Source organism: Triturus cristatus, chromosome 9, assembly GCF_964204655.1.
Source record: "Triturus cristatus chromosome 9, aTriCri1.1, whole genome shotgun sequence".
In the NCBI taxonomy this organism is placed as follows: Eukaryota; Metazoa; Chordata; class Amphibia; order Caudata; family Salamandridae; genus Triturus; species Triturus cristatus.
Window position 1 is genome coordinate 145,728,497 of NC_140592.1, and position 22,029 is coordinate 145,750,525.

The 22,029-nt window shown below is 43.3% G+C and overlaps 1 protein-coding gene across 6 annotated transcripts in view; it reads right to left on the reverse strand.

The window, feature by feature from the left end:
• LOC146797537 (uncharacterized) overlaps positions 1 to 22,029 on the reverse strand; it is a 117,743-nt gene that overhangs the window by 67,105 nt on the left and 28,609 nt on the right. For all 6 annotated transcript variants that reach the window (XR_014969004.1, XR_014969001.1, XR_014969003.1 and 3 more), the window contains one exon: positions 3,148 to 3,214. Coding sequence is in view for 2 of the 6 variants with exons in the window: in XM_085627567.1 (XP_085483693.1) it covers positions 3,148 to 3,214 (67 nt within the window). In the remaining 4 variants the exon portion in view is untranslated. The remainder of the gene's footprint in view (positions 1 to 3,147; positions 3,215 to 22,029) is intronic.

Sequence of the window (22,029 nt, forward strand, 5' to 3'; positions counted from 1 at the left end):
AAACGAATTTGGCAGTATTTTACTATCGGGACATTTAAAAAACACCAGCACATGTCTTACCTTTTACATACACTGTACCCTGCCCATGGGGGTACCTTGGGCCTTCATGAGGGGAGCCTTACATGTAAGAAAAGGGAAGGTTAAGGCCTGGCAGTGGGTGCACTTGTCAGGTTGACATGGCAGTTACAAACTGTGCACAGACACTACAGTGGTAGATCTGAAATAGATTTACAGGTCTACTCATGTGGGTGGCACAACCAGTTCTGCAATTCCACCAGTAGCATTTGATTTAGAGGACCTGACACACTTAGTGCACTTTACTAGGGACTTACCAGTAAATCAAATATGCCAATAATGGATAACCAATTATAACATCAGTTTACACAGGGAGCACTTGCACTTTGACACTGATCAACAGTGGCCAAGTGCCCAAAGCATCTAAGCCAGCAAGACGAAATCCAGAAGACCATAAAAAATACAGGAGGTGGAGGCAAAATGTCTGGGGAAACCACGCCAAGTATGACAAGTCCAACAGTGGTGCATAAATACTTTACACCTTGCCTCTAAGTTGAGTCTGGCTGCATCTATGCCAAGCTACCAGAGGTTTTAGCACAGGTTAATTTGTGGTTTGCTTGTGTTTCACCCTGAAAAGAATTGTGGTTGTTGCTTGAGTAGGGTTTTACCCCCATCAATCAGTAACCTAATTTCCTACACTTATATTATTAAAGAACTAATTATATTATTTTAACTACCTTACTAGGGAAAAGTGTTACCATCACTAACACATCCTTTAGTTCACCACCCAACTCATGATGAAAAAGAGTAATTTGGGACTCTCTGGACAAATGGACTGCAGATGTTTTAAAAACAAAAAAAATACTATCATTATATGTCCCAGGATAGATTGTTATGAATGATTTCTGCTGCAAATTTGGGGGTGAAAATAAAATTGTACTGGTTCCTGAATGAAACAAAATTCTTCAACAACTCTCTTTCTTGAAATATATGTCTGCCGAATCAAAGCATCACTATGCAAATTGAAATGTCAATTAAACACTTTGTTGCGCAGAAGAAAAGGCATTATGGCAATATTAAACATAAAATGACAATTGCTTCTTAAACTTTTAAATTGCTCTGAATGCCTTTAACATTTTTAAGTCAGCAGTACTCTAAATCTGTATTATGACAGAATGTCTGGGACAAAAATAATGTGATACAGTAATATAGTGTAAAAAAAACGACCACCAAATATGAAGTTTATGTATTTTGAATGTAAACTACAAAACTATTAAAAACAAATTGGACCAGAATACTGTCAAAAGAGGTAAGTGTCACGACTTGCTCCCTGCGTTCTCGTGTCCACCACCAGGGGGCTGAACTGTGGGACTCTTCAGTGGTCTAATAAGCTTCCAGACCCTCCCCTTCATGTAGATACTGACTTCCAGCCATTTAGATTCTACATGCAAATTGCGATCCAGTCCCAATCCATGCCGGGTTTTGTGGAAGCCAGCCTCCTCCTCATTCTGGAAACTCCATTACCTAGAATTCCCTGCTCACTGCTCCGTCTACACCCCTGCAGGCCAAGGATGGGTGGAGGAATCCAGTTCACCTGTGGCTGGCTGCTGCTAGCCTGTTCACACCTGATCCATATGATTACTGTGAGCTCTTTTAAGCCCCCAGCTCCCTTCCTCCCAGTGTTGGTCATTGTAGCTGTTTTCTGGTGAGACCGATCCTTGTTTCCTGAGCTGTTTGATATTCCTTGATTCCTGAGCTATAGTTAATCCTTGTTCCTTAATTCCTGAGCTATAGCTATTCCTTGTGGTTGAATTAGCACTGCCTGCAGTGCTACCTTGTTTCCTGACCTGCAGCAGTTTCCCTTGTTCCTGAACTAGCACCGCCTGCAGTGCTACCTTGACTTCTGAGCCTTCGCATTCCTTGTTCCCGAGCTGCAGCAGTTTCCCTTGTTCCTGAAATAGCACTGCCTGCAATGCTACCTTGACTCCTGGGCTTTAGTAATTCCCTGTTCTGAACTAGCACTGCCTGCAGTGCTATCTTGACTCCTGGGCTTTAGTAATTCCCTGTTCCTGAACTAGCACTGTCTGCAGTGCTACTTTGACTCCTGAGCCTTAGCTAAAGTCTTGTTCTTGCCCCAGCACTGCCTTCAATGCTACATTGTTTTCCTGATTCCTGAACCTGCACTATTCTAGTATATCCTTGTAACCTCCCCGTCTGTATATCCTTTTCCAGTCTCTGCCTTTCTTCCCATTTCCTTGGTTCCAGCTCCTAGTTTGCTGTCTTTCTATTCTGCTGTCTTGCTTCTGTTGCCTTCTTTGTTTGTTACCTGCTTTCTGCCAAGTGTGCACTGTGATCTCCTTTCTTTCCTGTTAAACACTCCTCCTTGCCAGCTCCTTGTCTATTGTGCTTGTGTTTAGTTCTACCCCCTTGCTGTTACTGCCTTGCGTTTTCCTGTTTGATCGCCAGGATCCGTGGACACAACTGATTACATAGTTTGTATTTCTTGTTCACTGTGAGTATTGTCTTTGAGTTGCATTTATAACATCACCAGAGGTATAAGCTCCACTGACCCTGCCTCTGCATACATATCCTATATGTGGGTATTTGCAGTCAGTATCTGTAACAGCAATTGTGGGTGAGAAACTTACTGAGCTTCAGTCTTACCGTGTGGAGCTCCTGAATGCTTTACCCCACACTCCCCATTATTGTTAATGTTGTTTCATATATATGTCTTGCACATTCATCCTGGTTGTAGTTTTTCTGAATGCTAAATTACTTCATAAGTGCCTGTCCTTTCTGGGTTTTAGCCATCTTGTTCACTTGTACAGGCTTCCCCTTTGGATCCCCTTTCCTCCTCTGACTTCCTGTGTGATCCTGGGCAGCGCTGTAGTCCTCTCTGTGTACGTTTTCTACCCCATTTCCAGTCCTTGCCCAAGTCCCTGACTTTGTTCCTGACATAGTCCCGGACAGTCCCTGACAGTACCTATATCAGATATATTTATATGGTAGACCATGTGAGCAAGGCTGATTGCTGGCCGAAACGTGTCATGTTGCAGGATCAGTAAAATGGATTTCACAGCATCTTCACCCTGAGTGAGTGTCTTTCCTCATTGGTGGTAACTGTTACGTTACCTGCAGGGTGTGCTCCGCCAGCTCTGTGCTCCACCCCTCATGGCATCGGAAGTTCCAGATGTATCTGCTACAAAATAAAGAGTTAATATTATAATAATACTAATACCTTAGAATAATACAAGAACTAATACATATGAAATTAATTAAAAAAACAATATTTTATAGGATGATATTAGATACAACAATATTTACTGATATTATATAACTATAAGCATTATTCTTACCCTCTATATTCTGTCCCATGATATTTTTGAGATGGCGATATTTTTGACAAAATATTTTTGTATCATGTAATTTTTCTTCAATATTTGGAAAAATATCCTGACATTTCTAGAACCAAATGCTGCCTGACGTTCCTGTGTAAACAACTTTATTAACAAATAATAGACTAAAGATCTCTACTATGATAGGGCCTCACCTAGATCATGTTAGTGGGTCTGCCGAATACCAACTTCAGAGCCTCTAAGTAGTTCAAAATCAAGATGCACGCATGATTACCAACTCCATACATTTCTGTAATGCACAACCTTTACTGACTACACTTCCTTGAGTTATTTTTTGACAGTATTATTATTGAAGTCGTGGACCCTTATTTAGAGTATGGCAGGCGGTACTCCATTTCGGAAGGTACGAGGCGGGATGTACTCCGCTAATCTGGTGTAGTACAGCCACTCATTTTTAGAAGTCTCCAGCAAGCAGGCATAGATCTCTATACCAAAGACAGGGGCACTGTGAAGGTACTAAAAGTTTGCTGAGCAGCCATGATGTTTATTGTGGATGCTCAGCAAAGATTTTTGTTCTTTGAACTCTCAGTTTGTTGCTAAAACCAAAATGTCTCTGTGACTCTGAGTGTTTTTGCTGAACATTTGGGAGTAATTTATTAGCAAATTCTTACTTTAATATAATTATTGACATTCCCGATGCTTTCACACGCAGTAGACTACTTGCATATAATTCTCACAGTAGCACCCTCTATGTGGCTAACAGTGCTTGGAGAAGCATGCACTTTTCAGAGTGGTGAATGTAGGTAGCATGGAAGGCTGCCATGTGTACCAGAAATGTAAAATATATTCTTGCAGACGGATCCTTCAGCATTACTACATATTTAGATAAAAGTCAAACTTCATGTTATGAAACAGTTAAGAGACTGCCATATTTAAATGTACACTGCAGACCTATATCACGTCTTTAATAGAGCTTGGCCTTCGCAGCAACACGTCCTTAATAGAACTTGGACTTCTCAGCAAGTAGGTTGTACTCTCCAGTGACTATACCCAGCACATGTAGATATGGCTGATATGTATTAAACAAGAAGGTATTATCACTTCTCACTAAGAGCATACAGTAACAAAAAACAAGGGGTTGCCATTGTTAAGAAATTTGCAAAACAGTGTGGATCAAGTAACAATGGGTAGATCTTATTAAGACTTTAAAGACCACTATGCCAGGTGACGTATGGATCTTACATTAAGATCCCTTTATAAAATAAAGTGCAAAATTGTGCATTGAAATCACATTGAGCCAGGTGTATTGACCAAAACATGACACGCTATAAATTTCACTTAAATCCCCAATCATCTTTTCTCCAAATGTATAGGTCTCATTTTGCTCCTTTAGGCTCTTCCTTACTTTCTCTATTCTCTCCCAATATCCTAATCTCTGTCCCCACTGCTTCTCTCAACCTTTTCCTCACTACTCCTTTCTGTTTGCTGATCTATCTATCTTCCCATTCTTGCTCTGTCTCGCTTGCATTTTCTATCTATTCTGCTTTTTTTCTCTCTATCGTCTCTCTCCTTTTCTAGGACCTCTTCTGTCTTCTCTGTACTTCTAAATATTATTATTCTCTCTTTAGCCCTCTTTTTCAAAGACAATGTTTAGCAACTGAAACTTTGACAGGACATCAGGCTGCATGGGTTTGGTGGGTTTTAACTGCTTTAGGGCTACACAACGACCTATTGACGTCCACCAAATGTTACTAGTAAAAATACCATAAAAGTTTTCTTTGTCTTAAATCAAAGTCAGGATGCAAGGGAAATGCTTCCCACCACTCAGAATTTGTTTTTTAGTTTTGCTGTATTGAGCAGCATAATGTGCACGCTAATGTTACATAGCAAAACAAAAGTAAATGCAAACCACGCTAATAGAATCTGGGGAATATACAAATGTCCTACCACACAGTGTTCCTACACTTCTCTCAATAACAATAGTGCCCTACTTGTGTGACTGTGCTATCACCTGTTAAAGGAAAGGCTCCCTAAAGCCCCCTAAGACACAAGGAAACATCAAGATTTTGCCTGGCAAATTGACACATTCTGGTGATATGGGAAGCTGCGGTATTTAGGCTAAGGCTCGATGCACACCAAGGGAAACCTCCCACGCCCAGACATTTCTGAAAACAAGTCAAGTAGCGAAATTTGGGGTGAGGTGGCTTGCTTGGTTCCACATATATTTCTGACCCCAAATGCCCTGCATACATAAAACTTTCTCTAAGGCACTTATTTTCCTCATATTTTGGCCAAGGAAAATTCAATTTTGGAATGTGAGTGATCTATAAAATTCTTACCACTGAGCTTTCCCTCACTTCATTAAAAAAAAACCCTACCTCAAAAGTCCATCTAGTATTAGGCATTTAGTACATTATTTACATAGGACCTCATACCGCAATTTATTTGCTATGACCATAAATTAAATAAGGTTCAAGCAGAATTCCAAAGGAGTCAATAAATTTGAAAATCCAGATTCGTACTATACAGGTCAATTATAGTAAAAATGCGCTCTCAGCCTCACATTCCCTGATTATGGTTTCCACAATATTTGGTTAATGGGGAAATCCTCAGCATTTTGAGTCTGGCAGGGTTATCTAGATATTAAACAACTTTTGAAAGATAGATAGTCTGTAATAGTAGTCCTTTGTGGCATGGCAGGCTATATCGGGCCATTTCAGATTCACACTACTGCTAGTAAGGTTAGTTACAGCCCTCTGCAGCAGGCAAAGTTACCTAACAAATTATGTGGGTCCTGCAAACTACATCAAGATATCTATAGCAGATACATTATCTCACCAGGTTTTATTTCACAACAGGCCAGCATAGGCTGGAGCAATCTCGGTCAAGTGTAAGTTGCATCTGACTTGAGATGACTTTGATCCAGCACAAAAGGATAATCAAAGCACCATGCCATATTAGAATCTGGAATTTCCTGGTTGGACGTTGCTTCTGAATGGTTGATAAGTTTAGTTAGTGACAACCACTTATTTATCAGGAATAGGAAAAGGTTATCAAAGTTGCTGGCTGTAGAACAACATAACTCAATGTCCTGTACAGTTGTGCAATCTTTTCACACAGAATATTCTTGCTGGACACACCATATGTTAAAGGTGAGAAGGTAGTTCAGTAAATGCCGATTGAATTTTTGACCTCTCAGCTGTGACTGGGAACTAGTGTTGGTACCACTTCTCACATCAGCTCCTCACACACTACGCTGTGGCGGCCCTCAGGAGTCCATTGTATCTTCTCTATTATTCAACATGTACCTAACCCATTTACCAAACCTGATTAAGCCATTCAACCTCACGTATTACAATTATGCAGATTACACCCCAATCATTTTAAAAATGAATGGACTGGAAGACCTCTACACTTTAAAACTTGATGACTGCCTTTGGGCCACAAACCATGGATAACCAGCTACAGCTAAATACTGCAAAGACCGAGATTATGACGTGCGGATAATGTCAAAAATACCAGCCTACCACCATATGGCCTACGGAACATGAGGCCACTCCAACTATATCAAGACAATTCAGAAACCTAAGGGCAACCATGGATTCAGGCCCATATTTCTTTTACCACATATTAATAATCTCAAACAGAGTGCCTCTTCCCATACTTGGATACCAACAGAAACTGTAGAAAATCCTTTGCCTGCCCACATTCGTCACACACAAAATACAACTCATCCAAAAATACTTTTTAACCGCGAACACTTCACACTCTGAACCCCGCAAGCCTGGCCTGTGCCGGAGTGAACAAAGACCACGAGGACAACCCCACAGCGACTGTGACCCCGAGTCCGGCACCCAAGGACTTCCCTCAACGCTCCTGACGACGCCTGCAGCCTCAGAACCAGGTACCCCCCCAACTGCAATCAACAGAGGGTAAGATTTCCCGACACCAAAAGGCACCCCTGCACCCGGCGCCCTGCGGCCCCCTGTGCCCAAGTCCGGGGTACCTACCTCTCCTCCAACTACCCATCTTACCTCTCGAAGTGGTGGTGGCACCTGAAGAATCTTCGTCCCCGAGCTTGCAGTCTTTTTCTAAACCGGAGCTTTCTAATTGAAATCAATTGAGCACCCGAAGGCTCAAAAGCACCCTGCACCCAGCCGCCCGAGTGGCCCTGTAACCTCTGCACCTATCTACTTCCCCATTTGCCCTGAGCAAGTGACCAGGAGCCCAACTCCCACAGCCGCATGGCCTGCTAGTCAGCAGCCACCAACCAAGGCCCCCCTGCCTCCCATAGGATAACATTGGGCCTAACTCTCTCTGCACCCGGCTGCCCCTGTGCCGCTGAGGGTGTAACAACTGTATCTACCTGACCCTGGGAGACCCCTGAGTCTATGCCCAGAACCTTAACTCTGCCAGTCGAGTACTTACCTTAAAGCCGATAACTCAATTTTCTCCATAGGGTAACATTGACTGGTTTCTTCTGAAATTTCTTCTGTGTATGGAGTTTTCAAAACTTAAAATATTCACCAAAAATCAGCCGAGTAACGAAAACAAAAATACTCACCTGCTATTAGGTGAGCTCCCAGTGCTGGATCTTGGTGCCCAGCACGGACTCTGAAAAATATTCACAACTGTACTTACCAGTAACCAAATTTCCTTCCGTAGGAAATCATTGACTGTTTTTCTGTGAAATTTCTGTCGATTTCTGCAAACTTTAAATATTCTTTAAAAATCGTACAAATTCTGAAAACGTAATTACTTACCTGTTTTAGATAAAGGTCCCAGTACTGAGTCTAGGCACCCAGTACTGGATTACAAAAGTAACAAGAACATACTATACCTGAAACTTGAATTTTCTTCCATAGGGAATCATTGACTGTTTTCTATGAAATTTCTTCTGTCAACTTTTAAAATAGCAAAATATTACTTAAAAATCCTAGTAGTAACTAAGTCGACTTTTATCACTTGTTTCTAAGTACTGTCCCAGGGCTGAATCTAGGATCCAGTCCTGGAATCACAAAAGTAATCCTGAAAGTAATCTATTGCAAATAACTTGAAACTTCCATTGAACTCAATGCATTATTGTGTTTAAAATTGTGTTGCCTATTGCAACAACTTGTAGCTTTCTACAAAAGCCAATTGCATATTGCAAAAGTATTTATATAAAGGCTCTCATTCTGAGAAAGTATATTTTAATCCCTATTGTTGGTTCTAAAATAAAACAGACATATATTTTTTATATAAACCATTGGCCTAGAGTTCAGTTATTGAGTGTGTGAAACCATTTTGCTGACTGAGTGTGTAGAACAAATGCTTTACACTGTCCTCTGATACTGCCTTACTGCTCGACCAAGCTACCACTTTAGAGAGTAAGGTTATATCTAACTTTAGCCTCTGCCAAACCTCTGGGGGCTGTGAACACTGTACACACTGTACCTATTGGGGAACAGTATATACAGAGCCACTTTCTCACAGTAGCCAACTCTGACTTACACCTCTTACATTCACATAAGACATATCTGCTATGAGGGTTGTCCATTACCAGTACTGTGCAGCTAATAAACCAGCCATCACTAAATTCACAGGCATGACATAACTGAAAAGATCTGTCACACCTGTGGGTCAATCGGAGGACTTTAAGCTAGTCCAAGACTGCAGGTCCTCAAATATCAATAGAATATGGCTGTTTCTTTACATCTCGCAATGAAACTCAGATATGGGCTGATAGTAACAATGCAAATCCCACCAGATCTCTTCACTTCTCTCTCCCTTCAATCATGCCAGCTCAGGCCCACAATTATACAAAAGATTGGACAACCTAGTGCAGTAATCAGCTAAACATACTATAACCATAAGGAATACCCTACAGAACCCGTAGAGCTCTTCAAAGCTACCAGTATACTGAAATACTATATACTGCATGTCTATGTCTCTCACACCTCATCATCTACCACATTGCTATTTGCTGCGTCCCTTAATACGATAACTGCACCTTGGTGGTCATCATGCTCAACACGGAAACACTTCTTGCATAGGATCACAAAAAAAAGACAGCACCCTTTCAACAACACACCCTACATGGTGTAGCTTGCTACACACGTTGGTAAGTACTTCAGTGCCACACACAGATGTAGAAAGAATTATACAAATGCTGTAATAAAATACGATATTTATCACTTATCCATAACCAAGATTTATTTTGATCCTATTAAAATATTTTACTTCCATCACACTTCAGAATTACAATTTCATTTGTGCTTCCATAACTGTTGTTATACTTAATATTTGTACAGTTAATTTACAGGTACTTACATTTGTTGTGTATTAGAAACAAATTGATATCCTAGAGTCTTCCTTTTCATATTCCCTATACGCTGGACCACTGGAATTATGTGATTCTTTGCAGTGCTTACTTTGGGCCGGTGGTTGCCGGCGCTTGGCACCGGCACTTAATTTCCAGAACTTGTACTTATGACTGCTGTCACATGGTGGCACTGTTAGTGTAATCAAGATAAGCAGAAACACAGGGGCCGATTCACAGAACTAACTTAAGAAAAATCCTAAAATTACTACTTTTGGTATTCACAGAAGTTAGGATTTTGTCTTAAGTTTGTCTTAAGACAAACTTAAGACAGACTTAAGACAGACTTAAGACAAACTTAAGACAAACTTAAGATAAAATCCTGTCTTAAGTCTGTCTTAAGTTTGTCTTAAGACAAACTTAAGACAAAATCCTAACTTCTGTGAATACCAAAAATAGTAAGTTTAGGATTTTGTCTTATGTTAGTTCTGTGAATCGGGCCCATCGTTGTTTTTTAATTCAGTATACATTAACAACAACTAATACTCGCCACCCAAGCCAGTCTTAAAGCTTTGGTGGCCTTGAACAGTCTGAATTTTGTCACACTTGTACCAGTGTGATGGTTAGTAGTTGAGTAAGTACAGTGGCAATGTGTGGTGCAAACTGTGGTGGCCTCCTGGCAAGGGCCCCGGCATTTATTTTTATTTTTTTACAAATTAAGCACTGATTCTGTGGCTGTAAGGTTTTCTATATATCTAATCATCTTTAGCCACAAAATCAATCATATGCTGCATAAATCTGCAGAGTTTAACAAATAATTGTTTCCAGCTCAAACAGATCAAAAGTTACTCAAAATGCTGCAGAGTAGTTTAAGATCTTCACAAATGTTCATGGGTCTCCTTTCAATTACTTAAGGCTGTATTCGGGCTGGAACTGGTACTAATAAAGACAGTGCTAACGTATGAAAATACCCAAAAAATTAAGTAATACTATCACAAAATGTGCCACTTTAAGCCACATAATTTGTGATTTCTTGCTGCACAGTTTGCTGCATCATTTGGGCTTCCCTTAACACATAATTCTAATGTGCACCAGTGAGACTATCACATAACTATCACTTTATAAAATCCACTCACTTTGCAGTCCCAGAAATAGAAGCAAACAACAATTCCTCTTAAAAAAATAAGTAGCAATTTGTCAGAAGACCAAGGGTCCATTAGGATGGCGGGCGGATCGCCACCGCCGGCCTGGCGGGGGCGATCCGCCTGCCATCCTTCCAAGAATGACCCCCGCCACATTAGGATGGCTGGGGGGTCCGCGGTGGACGGGAAGACCATCCGCCGCTTTTCCGCCGGTCAACTCGTCGACCGGGCAGAAAAGGGCCTGAATATGAAACCGCCATCCATATCACGATGCAGGTGGAGAGCAGCCTTTTCGTGGCGGTGTTGCCGCCATGGAAAGGCATGCGGTTTTTGATGTTGGGGGCCCGTAGCGAGCCCCCATGATGTTGGGGGGTGGCAGGTGCACATGGGGGGTACCTATGGTACCCCCTGCATTTGCACTACATGCATTTTTTACATTGCGGCGGGTGCTGCTTACAGCACTGCCCGCCGCAATGTATAAAATGGGAGATGCGCCCGCCAGTGTGGCGGGCGCATCCTAATTTGAATGGTGGGACCGCCGCACCTATGGCGGGCTGTCCCTTTTGCGGGGGCGGGCGGACAAATCGTAATAGACCCCATCGTCTGACATTTAACCTTTGTCTTTGTATGTGCAGTTAATGAAAGATAAAAAAAAAGGCATTTTTATTGCTCATTCACCTTCTGAACTCCAGCATGTCTTTTTCGATTAGACTGTATGCATTCAAATGTGAATGTAGTTCGTTTGGATAAACTGAATTTAAATTGCATTTTTGATAAATAGTGTGCCAGCTACCTCGGTCATTTTGAGTGGCCAAAGATTAATAGGGGCTGGCCCAGCCCTCAAATGCCAACCCCTTCGTCCACATGTGGTTTTGCCCTGGTGTAGCCAATAAAATATAATTTACATGAAGAAAAGGAGGTTTAAATAAATCTCTTTGAATTGAATTGAAGGGGAACTGTCTCTAAAATAGTCTTCTAGCTATTCCTTTAAAGATCACACAGAGGGGCAGATATAAAAAGATCTTATGCAATGCAGCGCAGCGTCTTGGTTGCTACGCCGTGCTGCGTGAGAGGAAGAGAGCCAACCACGTCTACTAGTTATGGCACGCCTGCTTTCTCCCCTAGCTCTGTTGCCTAGCATCATGCACCAGAGAGCAAAGGTATCTGCATGTTGTCTAGCATAGATTTTGGTTTAGGCTACCCTTTCAGTGCAAAATACTATCCTTAGATAAATGTTAAAACGTTCCCCGCTTTGCATGTGGGCTATACAATGCGAGTCTACATATGTTAGTAGATAGGGCTTTGTGTCAACAACCATGGGTGGTCATATGGGAACATTCTTGGACCACCCATGGAACGGCCTCGACGCAAAGCAGTTCTAGTCCTACTATTCGTTACTTTATAGCTACTTTCCAGTGTAAGTAATGATTTGCGCTGGAATGAATTAGCAAGTAAACATTTTGCAACAATTTGTGTCACTTTTGTCACGTTCACACGGCGCAAAACATTAGTAATCCTGACCCTAAGCATCACTCTCAGGCAGGCAACATCCTTTCTGTTTTTTTTACATTCTGATAGTGGTCTCAAGAACATTTATTGACTATATGTATCCACATTTCAGCTCTTTTTCCCGTATAACCGGTATATCTTGCGATCTTCTGTGAGCTCCCTATAGCAATTATGCTTTTAGTATTTCACTCACCAATATATGTGCATCTGTTTCCGTTTAAAGTTACCACGCATGATCTATTTTGATTCCCCATTCCAAACCAAACAAGTAATGTGTTCATTGGCTTCAAACTTAAGGTTTCTGATTCGCGAACACCAGCATTTCACGTTCTGGCTCAAAATATAATTTTATGACTTTGCAAATTACATTTCTAAATATCCCTGTGCGTTCACCTCTTCATATATACTGTTCTTGCTAACTGTATCTACGGACAGATTAACATATCCATCAATGCATTTTACTTTGATAATATTTTTCACTGTAGCCCTTTTAATTTAAAAAAAGCTTGCTCCTAAAAGGGTGATCACGTCGTACACTTTAAAGATTTATGTTTCTCTTACCCAGTTTTTTTTTAGTTTATTTCTGTACCTGTCTAATCAATACATTTGCCCATTTTAACTGTCTCTTGTTTAAAACCGTTATGTTGAGTTCTGACATCTCTACCTGGTGCTGCAAATAGCCCCACTACTGTCAAGGAGCTAGACCAACGATTCAGGTTATGTGAGACACACCCACCACCCACAAATGTGAAACAAAACAGGTTCAGTGTAGACATGTTGCTTGGGTATACCATGCTAAGACAGCTGGAGTGACTTCCGAAATGCAATGTAGCACTCAAACGTAGAAGCTTGATAGGGTTATGAGTAGTGATATCGCAATGAAGGTGCATATTTAATAATGCACCACAGTCAGGGCCAGTCAGGAAACGAAAATAGGCCCGGGCACCAAATTAAAAGTGGGCCCCATCAGCAAAGCTGGTAGCTAGAAAAAAGGGGTACATTTAAAACGAGTACCATTGAGTTGGGTAACAATAAACATCTGTTATTCAGTGCCAAGATACCATTCTGGGTGAACGTGCGCTTAAAAAATACACATTATGCTATGTTATGTTATTTGCAAAGAAGGGGCAGTTTCAAACTTGTATAGACAAATTGTGTAAATGTATTTTGGAAGGAATGGGAGACTGCATCCATTTGTGCTTGCTGCAGGCAATGTTTGTGGTAATATCAGAAAAATCAATAGTAAAAACAAACCCCCAGGCCATAAAACAGGCCAAAAAACAGACAGAAAAAAGGCCCATATAATGATGTGTTATACTAGCCCTTTGGGCACTGCCTGATTACCCAACAGGCCAGTCCAACTCTGACCACAGTTCATCAGGGTAGAGTACTGCTCACTTGCTGTTCGACTACCAGTTCAGTGATGGCATGACCAGCAAAGATTCACACTGCAACATTGGTGGTAAAATGCAAGCGCTTATGGACCTTACACTGCACATGATCTTCTGTTAATTGTATTTGTGTTGTGGTATATAAAAATCCAGATCTTTTGTAGATTCGCTATGCTGATATGCAGGTCCATGCTCTATATTTATGTTTGCCAGGGACACTGGGAGATGTCACCCTGAGGCTGGACTTTGCTACAAGAATGGACATTTTAATATGTTCTGAATCTTTTCATGGGCAATTTAGCCCTAATCTTTGAGGCCTATAATCGCTGAACAGTGACTTAAGCTTCAAGTGACAATTTGCTCTTTACATTGCGCTGTTTAATCAGTATATTGTAATGAAATGCCATTATAATGATTAATGCTTAATAATTAATACTAGAATCACTAGAATATTTTGTTGATTTAAGATTTGTCAAACTTTTATGGGTTGACTTTGAGGTAGCTCAATTCTTAAAATCCCAGACATGTGGACATAAAAGCCCCCCTAAACCCAAATGCAAAGTATTAAAGTACAGTGTTTTTTGCATTGTGGTGCAGAAGCATATGTTGCAATGATTGCAGCTAATCTATGTGAAGTGATAGCTTGACTTTGGCAAGGCTAATTTAACGCCTTGGACCGTATCATACACAGTGAGTACTGCAAATGCTAATTTAAGTCACGGCCTCTGACAATTTTGGGCTGGCTACTGTCTTAAATAACTTAAGAGCTAGAGAAGTCAGCGGAACTTTAAATAATTGTGCTACTTTTGACTGGAAATGTAGCAACATTTGTTGACATCTTTAAAGTAAACAATAGAACATAACACAATAACATACCCTAAGCAACATAACACAATTAAAACGTACCACAACAGAACACAACAAACAATCAAACTAGAATGCAACACAACTGCAATATTACATAACAACATCATATTTCGATAATTCAGTTAAAAAGACAAAAAAAACATGTCATCATGACAACAAGATGTTAGTCAACAAAAAAGCACAATCATTCTTAGCACACCTTACCACTTTCACAATCCAATCTTCATAATACAGTGTTAAAGAATGTTTGAAGTAAGCACTGCCTTAGTTACCACCAAATACAAAAAAGAGAGCCAGTCAACACTGTTTTGTGGTCAGCCCCTTATCTCTAAATCTAAGGCAACATCCACAGGTCAACAGTCACAGGCCATGTTTTTTCAGCTAGGCACTAGTGTGTAACCTAAACATGTGTCTCAATGCCATTATTCACTAACTAAGCAATACTTGGAGTCGTCCATATTTGTGTTAGAAGTGAATCAAGGGCATTTAAAAGATTAGGGATTGGGTGGTGGTTTGTTGGTGAAGTAAACCTAATGACACAATGCTTCACCTGGAATACCAATGTCGTCTGCTCTCCACTATAATACTTAAGGTCCAAGATTTTGTGATATTATCAATGGTTTGACCAGGTTAATTACAGTCTGAGCAAGTCTCATTTTAATGGCTGCAAGTGTTTCCATTTGGCCTGCACCACTGTTAAAATGCTTTTTATAATCTCTTTTCAGGATCTGGAAAAGTGTTTTGACTCCTAAAATAAAATTCAGAATGGATACCAATTTGGTATCTGGAAGAGGCGTGTTGTAGGCATCCCTTCCAAATTCCAAGTCGGTGTTTAATGCATCAATGTCTTGTGACTGAAATCCGGTCATAAACATTGACATTTTATCAATACTTCATAGGAGGTGATAGCCCATTGGCAGAAGTGAAAGGGTCCAGGGGACAGAGCAGACAGGAGCACATTAAAATCTGCCTGAGACACTACCCCTAAATGATGCAGACCACCACTATTGCCTTGGCGGCCTCAATATGCTTAAAGCCCTGATATGGCACTACAAAGTACGGATCACAAATTCCCCACACTACTAGTGTGTGATTCATACTACTGTGTGCAGTCCTGAAATTAATATCTTCACTATTGGGGCCAGAATGGATTTCGAGATTCCAAGCGCTGCACAATCAAGCACAAGCTGCTTTGGAAACAAGTGGCAAAGCTGAAAGAATGCTTGCCGCAGGCCCATGTTATTCACACATTGAGTCATCAGCAGGTTGGCTTTCACGTTGAAGGTAATTCCATGGCTGTTGAGGCCGCTAAGGCAATAGTTTGCACTTCTGTCGTTGCTGCTATCCCTCGTTCAGATACAAGAATAGACAGAGACATCATAGTGGCAGTCAATGCTGCTCGCAATGACACCCACCTGCCGAAAGGTACTCCTACAAGTTAGATGCAGAAAATATTCCTTATGCTCAGATAAGGATAACAGGAGTGGGGTATAGAGTAATACCAAACACAAATCAGAGATTGGGTTTAATACTAGCTGCACATGAGGCTCTGGGGTCAGCTCACATAGGAGTCACTGCTACAGTTTCCATACCGAAACATTGCTATTAGTGGGTTGGTCTTACAAAAAAGACTAAGGATTTTGTCCTGTAATGTCACATCTGCTCGCAGATGAAGGGCTCCACCATAGCATGTCAACCTCAGACATCCATATAGATCTCAGACATGCCTCTAGCGGTTGTTTATTTGGATCACTGCAACCTCTAACACTCAGAAGGGGCTTACAAGTACAACTTGGTGGCAGTGGATTCATGCTTCAGATTTCTGTCGGTTTGGCCACAGCGCTCGGTTGATGCTCAAACTATTATAAAGGATTTGCAAGACTTCATTGGGACATACACAATTGGCACACTACATTTGGACCAGGGCCCGGCATCTAGCTCTCGAGCTTCCAAAGAAGCCATAGGAAGGTTTGATGTGGCCATGCGGGACTCCTCCCCCTATCATCCTGAAGGAAATTCGTAGTTAAGAGGACAAATCGTGACTTAAAGCAGTCCTTAACAGCAAGGGTATTAGGCTTGGGTGGCAGATGGGTCAATCACCTATATGGGGTCCAGAGGGCACTCAATAACATGCCAAGTAAATTCCTAGGGTGTTGTACTCCTTATGAACTCCTGTTTGGTGTAAGAATGTGGGTACCAGACCTCAACAATGTCAGCACAGTGGCCGCAGAAACACCATTTGACATCAATGAGCGTTTGGCTGTTTTACAGGAACTCAATGAATTCAGGGACGCACAAAGCAGCGTCCAAGTAAAACGCACCGCTACTGGAGAAGTGAAGGTTGTACCGGCAGGACAAGCCTGGGTGCCGAAGATTAGCCAAGGGACAAAATTGTGTAGAAGAAGGAATTTGGGCCATCTTACAGTGCTTGTACCTGTCCTGGCTGTCGAAGGTACTATAATTGAAAATCTTGATGGTCACAGAGACAAAATGTTTGTTTCCATTGAACTGATCAAACCAAACTATGTGGCTGATTCTCAACAGGAGGTCGCATGGGCTTCTGGGTAGCTACTGCACTCTCGCTACTGTCCAGGAAGTTCAGATGAGATCTTTAATAACCACAGAAGATTCCACTCTGCATAGAAGCAGTAAACAAGAACTAAGTGATACTTCTTCCTATTGAAACAACTACAACTGTACAGTCAACAAGTAAAGAAATCTCAATTTGAAAAATTGATGACGTCAGTGTCAATATGGCACAGATCGAGTCATATCCCAGTTCAACAAAACCTGCTGAGCTGACAAAAATAGATCAGACAGCGTCTGGCTACTTTGTGCATTATGACGACTTCCCAACAAATTCGAGTGAACCTAAACTGCCATCACTGCCTCTCCCTTTCAGACTACAAATGTATAATCTCTATCTTTGGCTGAAAAATAGATACTTTGTTACTTCTTGGATACATTCCTGGATTACAATTGGATTGCTTATCCTGGTTCTCTGGATTGGGTTGGTAACTGTCATTTTTCTACTCCTGAACGGACACTATCTCCCAGGATGCTCTACAGTACAACTTGTGAATTTGGTTCTGAAACCACATGCATCATCGCACCGTGAACTAAGGGATCTGTCCCTGGTAAACATTACAACAGTTCATGTGCCGAAAGAAATAGTATGGGATAGGGTATCGTATGATGTATATAGTCCTACTGAACTCTTACAAATTCCATATTTGTTTAGAATTATTTAAATGATATCATCACTTCTAATATGTTCTCTGATGATTGGAACATTGAAACTAATTTGCTTGTAGATCTAGAGTAATCAGCTGCATTTTCAAATGATGAACTGTATGATGGTGCAACAAATTTTGGTGAAATGTTCTGTTATCAACATTATGGTCACCATTTTTTACACAAAGCTAGTATCCCACGCACTGTTTACAATGACTCTCAAAGGTAAAAGTGCCCAACACCGCCAAAAATAGTTCCGAAATGTTCAGACCCAGCCTCTCATTATTATAGGCTTGCTTTCACACCAGTAAAGACATTTTTTTTAACAAACACCAATCAGATATACTCGGCTTTCTTTATTTCCCAACTACCTGTATAGGGTTTTGACTTTTGGGAAGACACCATAGACAAAAAATCTGTCTTGGGGACAAAAGATTGGCAGGTTCAGGGAACGGGGGCTTTATTTAGAGCATGCCTCATACCACATCAAATATTTTTTCTGGATAAAACGTTGTAACAAACTTCCTGTTTTAAAATAGCCAAAATGAAGGATTTGAACATGCCGCGCATTCCCGCGTTCTTACGCTTTGAGAATCGGCAACACTGAACACACTTCAATGTGGATACATTAGACACCATGATACATAATGGTTCTTTTAATTCATGAGACCCCTGTTGTAAGGGATGGGTGGTTTGGCCTGTAGACACTAATGGGTGTCAATCTAGATTCCTGGGCAACACCAAAGGGTTTAGGATCAATAGGCCTGATCTGTGATACATACAAACAGAACACTCTGGGGTGGTGACATCACATAGTGTTTGAAAATTGTGCCTTGATTGGCTAAGAAGCTCAACACTCTCCCAGGTGAAGCTTCTTTCTGATGATATTGATCTCAGGGATTTTCTATTAGGTTCTTGAAAGTGCTTCTTGTACAGAATATTCAACGAGCTGTGGAACATTTCTCAACAGAAAGCTACTGAGAGATTGCACGAGATCGACAGGGTTAATTGAGAAAAGGCTTTGGCTGTGGTTGACAATGGGATGACCACATTATCATCCAGAATTTATTCACTGGGCAACATAGGGGTATATTCACAAGAATGTGTGATAATTACCGCAAGAGTAGCTTAACGCAACTCTCAACATCGCAGCCCATCGTGGGAAAATAACCCCATGTCTACGTGAAATCCACAACAAGGCGGTACCATGCAATAGTCTGCCGAAACCGCAGACAATGTCCGCGACACAACCACCTCGATGGAGGTAAAAACACAAACCACAACACCAAAAAACCTGCGATGGGCCAAAGCGCAGTGAGGAAATCAGCGATAAGCAGCGCCATGCCTGCAACACACACCTGGCCGGCGGGAAAAATCTCCATAAAAGTAGAAAGAAACACCAAAACACAAACTGACCAACACCCAAGCACTATGGAGGCAGCCGGAGCAGGCGCAGAAGACGAGCGCAACCCCACAACCATCCCGGACGACCAGCCCGGGACCTCGGGGACAGGGAAGGGCAAGGACAAGAAGAATAGGAAGAGGAAGACGAAGTTCAGTCCGCAGGCGAACAGGATAATATTCACGGAGGTGATGGATCACCATCAACAACTGTTCGTCACCTCCAACGTGTCATTGGGCACCAAAAATGGAATATGGCGGGACATCGTGGACAAGGTGAATGCCATCAGAGAGCACAAGAGGACAATGGACGAGGTCAAGAGGCGATGGAACAACATCAAGCGGAAGACAGAAGAGAAACTCGCAGCCAACCAGAAGGCAGCAATGCAGACTGGAGGTGGGGGCCCAGTGCCACAGCTCGAGCTGAATGACATGGAGGAGCTGGTGTCAACAGTCATTAGTGTGGATACTGTGGCCGGAGTCGGGGGACCGAACACTGCTCAACAGGACACAACACAACCGCAACAGTGTGATTGACCACCAGGTACTGGGGGGACGGGTGGAGATGGCCACAATGGCACGCATGCACAATCAAGCACAGCACAGTGCACACCCTCAATGACTCTGGGTCATCACCCAGATCCACAGACTGTCACAATGTACAATGCCATACTGTCTGAATGTCAACATGTACCATGCGGCTACATACATGTGGACACATTGCAATACACCATCTCCCCATCACATTGCAGGGCCACCATCAACACCCCCTGCAGAGCAGTCCCAGCCACTCTTCACTGATGATGAGGAGGACAACCCCAGAATCGACACCCAAGCCCTCCTAGACATCATTGACATAATCCGCGACTCACCTCCAGGATCAGAGCTGACCAGCTGCATCGAGGAGACCCCACCACCCAAACCAACCAGCAGGAGTCACCCATGGCTCTGCCAGTCTCCCAAGACCCCGTATGAACAACACATGGCCTTCCAACGCCGTGTGCTGGCGGCCCAGAGGGAGACGGCTGAGCAGGTGCGGGTGGGGTTCGACCTCATGGCTACCAAACTCGACACCATCCATGTGTGTCTAAGCCCACTGCATGGCCTCCAACGGGCCCTGACTGACATCGCTGGAGTCCTGACGCGGAGAGAAGAACACCTGTCCGCTCAGAGGGGCTCCAGCGATAGCAACCGTGAGCTGGCTCACTTGCTGAGGCTCATGGAGGACATGGTGCGGATGGAGGCGGAAAGGATGGCAGCCACCAATGTACATCAGCAAAATGTAGCTGGGATCTACCATGCCCTGCAGACCATCATCATAGCATTGCTGCCACAAGGCGTGACGCTGATGAATGCTGCTGAACCCACACCATCCATATCTCCACCCCCTGGTGCGTCAGTGCCCCACAGTGCGGCAGGCGTATCCTCTCCGGCCCCTGATGTGTCAGTGGCACACAGTGCCCAGCTGGTACTGCAACACCCACAGGTGGGGCAGAGCACACATCCGGGGATGAGGACGTGGATGGGTTTGTGATCAGGAGGCACTACCATTCATTTCCGCCACCTGGCCTATTCCTGCTTGGTGCCGCACATGGCCCCATGACCTACCACTGATCCCCGATACACTCCGATGCATTCTACTTGGACAGCGACATGGACGGCCATATCCTGTTTGATGACCAATGACACGGCGACCACACTGCGGACTGTACCCTACCTCTTCTGCAGGACTTGTCATCCCCGGATGGACTCTGGCTGGCCCTCCACGGGCCCATATTGTGTAGTGTGCTCGGCATGGCCCTGTACCGCTCCAGCTGCAGGACTGCACTGGATGTGCAATAAACATTCAGTGACGCGCTGCTCTGTTATGTCGTTTATCATCCATGTATGAATGTGTGGGTGTATGTAGGGACAGTGATGTCCCTTGCGTCAATGATGCTCATCCTGTGGGATGCCATTCAGAGGGTGCTACATAGCATATTGTGTACCGGGTCCCGTGAACACTACAACAGAGACACACGCATCAGTCACTTCCATGTCCGGACATGTTCTTAACCACACCCAGATCCCACATGTCATTGTTGCAAGCCCTGCGCTGGTCCGGCATAGGGCAGGCCAGACCACTCCTCTTACGCTCTGAGGGGGGACCCTCATCACTACCCGCCGCAGGCGTACTCGCTGGTGGTGTGCAGGTCACTGGTCTAGTTGTCAGCATGTCAAAGCCACTCCCTGAGGGCAAGTTTGTGCGCACACCACACCCATCCGGCACAGGTGTCACAGGCCATGTGACTCCGGCAACATAAGGGGCCGACGACGTCACATTCCCCTCTGCCGGTGGTGACTGGATGACGGACGCTCCATGGTTCTCAATCATAAAGAGCCCATGAGTTGTTGCGCACAGGGTTAGTGGCACCCGAGACCTTGCGTCTGTCACGGGCCTGCCACCACGTGGCACTGACTGGACTTGCACAGGGTTAGTGGCACCGGAGGCCTTGCGTCCGTCATGGGCCTGCCACCACATGGCGCTGACTGGGCTTGCACAGGGTTAATAGCACACAAGGCCTTGCGTCCGTCACGCACCTGCCACCACGTGGCGCTGACTGGGCTTGCACAGGGTTAGTGGCACTTGGAGCATTGCGGCCGGCACAGGCTCCCCGCCACGGGACAGTGAATTTGGGTGCACCTTAAGCTGCTAAGCGGGTGTGCATCCTGCGATGAGGTCCCATCCCGGCGGTCCAGACAGCTCAGGTTTTGTGTGCCCTGCTGGACCGCAGTGTAGGCCAGAGCCAACGGGCAGCGCGGGCCTACCGCCA